General features: G+C 38.8%; 1 protein-coding gene across 1 annotated transcript; it reads right to left on the bottom strand.

The window, feature by feature from the left end:
- Window positions 1–520: 520 nt before the first annotated feature.
- LOC139714355 (nuclear protein localization protein 4 homolog) lies at window positions 521–6,534 on the bottom strand (the record flags this gene model as incomplete). Its single annotated transcript, XM_071626064.1, has 6 exons — window positions 521–1,985; window positions 2,875–2,986; window positions 3,629–3,847; window positions 4,578–4,649; window positions 5,595–5,755; window positions 6,408–6,534. Coding segments are annotated over 6 exons (849 nt in total), but the record flags the coding sequence as incomplete, so codon positions are not given.
- Between the last annotated feature and the right edge of the window lie 190 nt (window positions 6,535–6,724).

Raw genomic sequence — 6,724 nt, 5'->3', positions numbered from 1 at the left:
AACTGTAAAAACTGTTCATTCCACCTGCTATAGTTGTAATAACAGGTGTGTTTTTACTCTCAATACAGACAGTTAATGACATGACCAGCTATAATACTAACCCCAGCACAGGATGCAACACTCCCTGCAGATGTAGTTTTCCAAGTTCCTGCAAATATCTGCTATTCTTGAAAACAACAGCTATTTCCCTTGCGCCCCACTCGTGCACAGATAATATAATGTAAGAGACTTTGACAAAGTCACCTTTAATTGTGAAAGATGATAGAAAATTTTATAGGAACATGCAATTCCTTTAGCACTGGAGTAGTTGCATATAAAGAATTCTGCTATTGTAATTAAGAAGCTCAAACATTCACAGGGAACAATATCTTATAGCTGTATATCTTGCTGTGTGGATGCAAATTACTCCAAGCTATGTTCTGTTTAGATGCACAAAAACGAGAGACAGAAAACCTCACAAACATCTTAGTTTGTGTGTTTTCTACATAAGATTAGCAGAATGGAAGGAGGTGTGTGATCATATGCAAATCACAATAGAATTTTTAGATAATCATTATTTGTTTCTACGTCATAATGGTCTATCCATCTCAAAACTGTGTATATGATGAGAACTGTAGTGTTTATCAGTCTCGTAATAACTGCAAAGCATCACAATCTTTTATTGCAAAAATGCACAACATGCATCACGTTGCAAAGAAAACTTAAATTTCATGCTTTTGAGTCCTGCTTATTAAACTCTCCACCTCCAACCATAACAAGATGTAGCAGAACACTGGACATGTGTTACTCTGCATGTCTGAATTGGTCACATGATGGTGTTGACAAGTTGAATATCTATTCTATTTTTCTGAAAGTAATTGATTAAATTCAAGCTGTACTGTTCATTCCAATACCTTAGAATGGTATCAACCATGTTCAGATGGCAGTATCAAGCCAGCAATACATACGGCCCAACATACCTTCTTGGTGAAATGCTGCTTTGCAAACTAACAAGTAAGGCTTTTCATCTCAAATGCGTGCCAGCTACTCATCCCAACTACGCCTAGATTTGACAGGATTCTTTTGATTATCTGAGTTCTAAGCTGACACTTCTGTATTCTCTCAGTATGTCAATGGTAAACTCTATTCCATCACATTATGGATTATTAGTACACTGTTTAATGTACTGCAGTAACATATATATATATATATTTGGCTTTAATTTTGCACAAACTCCCCATGCTTCTTTTATAAATGAGGATTTTTTCGAGTCAACCCGATAAAGTATGAGGAGCTGACTGAAAAAGAGAAATTAGAGAAAAGACTTTTTTCCCAAAAAAATCATTCTGGATGTCTCAGATTTTGCTTCTATGAGACTTCCAGGTCTTCTCACATCCTGAATCAGTATCAAAAATGCATGCGGATCAATGATCCTTTTAAATGTTGGATAACTCCTATAAATCTTGTGAGATTGTGAGAGCTACCCTGACATAGCATTATTAGGTATGTGAATTTCATACAGCAATTACACTGCAAAAATACCATTGCAAGTTCACTGCTTGACTGAAATGAATCTTCACATTACCAATGTGGACCGGAGCAGCATTCATTCTTGATGGAACAATGTCAAACCACAAACACACACATACATCTTACTACAGCTATCATATCTCCAAATAACAGATGGAGAAAAATCACCTTTTCATCTGAATCCTTTCTTAGTGCTTTCTTGATCTCCAGTCCACAGCTTGACAAGAGTGTGTGTGTGAGAGAGAGAGAGAGAGAGATAGAAATAGAGATAGAGAGAGAACAAAAAAGGGAGTACATGAACTAATTGAGGCGTATTTCTCATCCTCTTGGTCCATCACATATCTCACAGGTTGATGCAGAGTTCTGGTTGATGAAGGTACACCGTTGACACGTCCACGTCCCTGCCACAAAGGATGACGTGGACGCCCCGCTAGCTCCACTCGCACTGGCTGTTGCCCCTTCCCGAGGAGATGGACCTGACATATAACAAGACCAAGATATCGTGATAACAGACTTGTGGACTAATAAATACAGTGACATAAATGTCATCTTATCTACCAGGATATCGTACTGCAACAGTGTTATAACAGAATGGTGTAACGTCTAATACAACTCAATACATTTACAGTGCACTCCCGTTATAACGAACACGGTTATAACGAAATTCCGGTTATAACGAAGTAAAAATTTGGGCTGCAGTGTCATCCACTCTATGTATTTCTATTGTTTATTTGTTCGGTTATAACGAAATTCCGATATAACGAAAGAAAACTGCCGGTCCCGAGGACTTCGTTATAACGGGAGTCCACTGTACAAGCTTTCTTAGCGCTGTCTGTATTGTGTTTAGATACAGACACCTGTGAGATAAAATTTTAGCTTTAACTCACTTTACTTGCATGTAGAGCTATGGAGAATATTATGAAAATAACACACATTGGCAAGGGCATTAGCAAGAATTACCCCCACAAAGTGCCTTTAGATCAGTCTTACACATCTGAGGCAATTGCCATGGGTTTTTGGACTTTTTTTGGTACTGAGTGTTTGAATGATGTGTATTATTTGCTTCATAAAATGATGAAACAGTTCCTTGCTGTTTTAAGAATTTCAAATGTAGGTGTTTTAAACTTTGCAGCAGGAATTTTAGTAAGTAAAAAAAAAACCAACAATATGAAATCATGAATAGGCACCATAGCAACATGAAAGTGCTACTGCCTAGTTATTATACTTTATTATTGACTGGGAAAAATCATGCATTAGGTATAATAAACGCCTAGTGTAATGTATGCTCTCAACCAATCATTTGATCATCTGCTTCATCATTTTCTAAAAGAATAAAAATCTCTTTTCTGTAGGCACTGACTATACCTTGGGCTGCTATAATATGCTCCAGTGTGGCCCACTGCTCACACTTAGACCAGGCATCCACAAGATCCTTGTCCCTGGACCTTAGGGCTTCTAGGAGTGGTCCCATGTGATCCTTTAGAAAAAACAAAACGGGGAGTATTGTACAGATGCCTCTGAATTTCCGTTCACTTTTTGACCATGTGTCCATGTTGCCATGTTTGTTATTGCATTCAATGTGTAATCATGTTTTGTTCTCAAAGCAAACTTTCTCTTTCTCGCTGTAATGTACCTATTTCCATTTGTGTTGCAGTTGTAGGTATTTTCACTCTCTTTCATGCCGAGTATGAAATAAGTCCAATTGTATTCAATCTAACTGAATTCAAGTTTGCATTTCTCCTCAGCCCTCTTTCTCTCCCTCTGTATGTCAGTGTCTTGTAAGTAGGCATCTTTCTCTGTCTACAAGAATATACCATGCACTTTCGAACAGTATCAGTGTCTCCTCCTCCATCTTCTCCTCCTCGTCCTTTCTTCCTCCTCCTCCCAGCCCTCTTCCTCTTCCTCTGCCTCTTCCTCTTACTCCTCCCTCTTTCTCCCTCCTTCCTCCTCCTCCTCCCTTCTTCCTCCTTTTCCATCTCCTCCTCGTCTATCTCCTCCTCCTCCTCCTCCTCCCTCCTTCTTCCTTCACCATCTCCTCCTCATCCTCCTCCCTTCTTTCTCCTCCTCTTCCTCCTCCTTCCTCCTCCTCCTCCCTCTTCGTCCTGAAGATGAGACTCACCCTGAGAGGCAAAAGGTCCATGGTGGCCAGATACACCAGCAGGTGGAAGTCCAGCAGGGCATCCATGAGTTGCTTCTCTCCAAACTGCCCTATGTACTGGGTCAGGGCTTCCATACCCTGCACCTCCCCTATGCCTGCGCGGTTCTCTATGGGGAAGGGCTTCAGACCTGGCTGGGCATTGAATGAGTAGGTGGCATCCTTGGCAAACCCAGCTGGCAGCTGATGGGGGTCATCCCAAAGAGAGAGTGAAAAACAGCAAGGGTCAACAAGAGGTCAAGCGAGGCCTAACTGGCTATATTACCTTCCTCACAACTACTTCAAGTTACTGAAAAATGACAAAAGAAAAGGTCCTGGCCCCAACTTTCTGTTTCAAATGTCAATATCAACCCGTTGAGGACGGGCTGATTTTGCTACATCACGCATTTCCCATAGACCCTTACCCGAGTATACTCGGGACTCGTACTCAACGGGTTAATATAGCAAACAAAAATAGGAGAAGGTAATCTACATGGTTTATTAATGCATGGCATGAACTAGAAATTCTAGCAACATTACACTACATAGTGTGAACTTCACAACAAACAAGATGTTTTGATAGTCAAATGTTGCAAAAGAAATTAAATGCATTCAGCTGAATCAAAGTGAAGACATAAAACAGGATAACTTTCCCTCCATCACGTTTCTCACGTTCTCTACCATAATGTTCACATATTCTTTCTTTTCTTCTTGTGCACTAATGTGGGTCGTATCACCCGAAATGGGTACACTAAACCAGATCATGCTTAGCAGAATATGCAAACCAATAAATTTAAAGTGAATTTTACAGACAGAAGAATTAGCTTTCTCCTTTCAATACAAAGGACAGAAAACAAGCGAATCAAAATGAAAGAAAGAGAAAGAGGGAAGTAAATATGGCAGTGCCCTATGTAGAGATTTGTCAGCTGCTCACATCGACTAGAAGAAACTCCACAGGGAGAGGTCTGGCCAGGGTCTTCGATGAGTTGCCATAGCTATCAGTCTCCTGCAAATACACACAAGCAAACGTGACTGACTTAATAATAATAATTATGGAAATATGTATGGCTTCAAATCAGATTTGGTACATGGCTATGTCAAAAATAAATGCAATTCACTGCATTTCGTGACCAGTGTTATGAAAAGATATTTCGCAAGATGTATAGATTCACATTTGTAACAGGATAAGTCGTGAATATTGCCTGAAATCTCACCAACTAAGATCAATTACCAACATCTTATACTTTGGGAAGAGAGAGAGAGTAATAACATTAGTCTCATGTATCAATATTTGATAGGCTAACAGGTTCTTCAACCAACATTACATGTTGTTTCAATGCAGTTATCTTGTTTTACAGTTTCGGTACAAAACCAGAAACATCAGAGGTCTACCACAAATGTTACTTTTATTTTTTAGTACGGAAATTGCTGGCAGTAATGCAAACCACATTCAGCAAATGTTTACGCTAGGTGACATAAAACAATCAATGGAAAATAATTCCCAGTTGCCAAAATTGTACAGTTCCATATAACCTTAATATATAATCTTCTATTGCATAATTCCGATCAAGAACTTGCAAAATGAATTCTGACCAGTTATGCTCACGTTCTGATTTTCACTCAAATATCAGATGTTCATTTGTTATGAGACCTAGCCAAAACTGAATTCAAATTGTGCTCTTCCCTCCTAATTTTCTTCTTCTTGTTCTTCAGATTGACTTTGATGTTGTATAATGCAGATGATGATAAAACAAAAATCATATAGATATAATACAAAATAAAATCAGTCATTTGGACCAGCTCAATCATTTATAATCAAATCTTCATGGTGGGGTGAAAAAGGCAAAAAGGCAAAAAACAAACAAACAAACAAACAAACAAAACAAAACAAAACAAACAATAAACAACGACAATTAAAAATCCCATATTCTGATGGAATGCCGTCACTCACTGAATAAAAAACATCAGGTACATATTGCTCATTGGTTGACTCTCTGATGTAGCCCAGCTCAGGGGCATCAATTGTTGGTAATAGGCAGTTGTCCCTGACAAGCGCCATGCACTGATTGGACACTTGGTAGGCCTCCATGTGGATCTGATTAGTCGAGTCCCCTGCAATTTGAACAGAACAAGGAGAAGACATCAAACTAAAAAGAAAAAAAATACAAAGACGCCCTTTCAGAAATAAACATTCTGTTTCAAAATCAACTTCAGTCTCCTGACAATGCTGTTGTGAACACAGGATTTTTTTTTCTCAAAGAAAAAGAGTGTGCTCTCTTACATCAGAGTAAACTGGAAAACTGACACAAGAAATGCACGGATGCCTTCGAGTGAGGCTATAAACTATATGCAACCTCACTTGATTAGTGAAAGGAACTAATTAAGTTACTTTCCTTTTAAACATCTACTTTCCCTTTAAACAATACAAATACGAAACTGCAACAAAAAAGTATCATTCAGCACCAGGGGATGGGAATCAATGGGATGATGAAATTGGGGTTCAATGTTCTAAATACAGTCTGTATCTCTTAAGCACAAATGCAGAAAATGATGACGAAATAAAAAATTTTCTAAAGAATATTAATGTTATGTAACTTCCAAACATGCATGTAGTCCAATTTTGATGCCTTCCGTTACAACAGCCAGTCAGCATTCTACACTCACGTAAATGTATACGCCACATCGCCATCAATATTTGCCCTGAAATGCACAGCCCACACACTTGTTTGATTACATCTGTCTCCATGAAGTCTGGAATACATACCTGTCACTATACACGTCACAAATTTTGAACCAAAGTGTCCCTCCTTGGCTAGCTTGCACGGGTTTGGATGTTGGTTCTGGAAGTCACCAGCCATAATGCATTCCTCTGCACTCATTAGATGAGCATCCTACATGTGGAAGAAAAGAAACAAGGAAACATTTAAACATTTAAACATTTAATATAATCTTACAATGTTGTCCTAACTAACCCTACAGCGATGAATAATTCATTATAGGTACTAATTTTGCACAAAAAAAGGGGCGGGTGCGCTCCCCCCCCCCCCCCCCCTTTTAATTTTGTAAAGGTGCCTCCCTTTT

This window comes from Diadema antillarum, unplaced genomic scaffold (genome assembly GCF_040938485.1).
Source record: "Diadema antillarum isolate AM-2024a unplaced genomic scaffold, OU_Dant_1.0 seq00002251_RagTag, whole genome shotgun sequence".
Taxonomy (NCBI): Eukaryota; Metazoa; Echinodermata; class Echinoidea; order Diadematoida; family Diadematidae; genus Diadema; species Diadema antillarum.
Note: the sequence above shows the minus strand (reverse complement) of the source record. Positions and strands in the feature narration are given on the sequence as shown.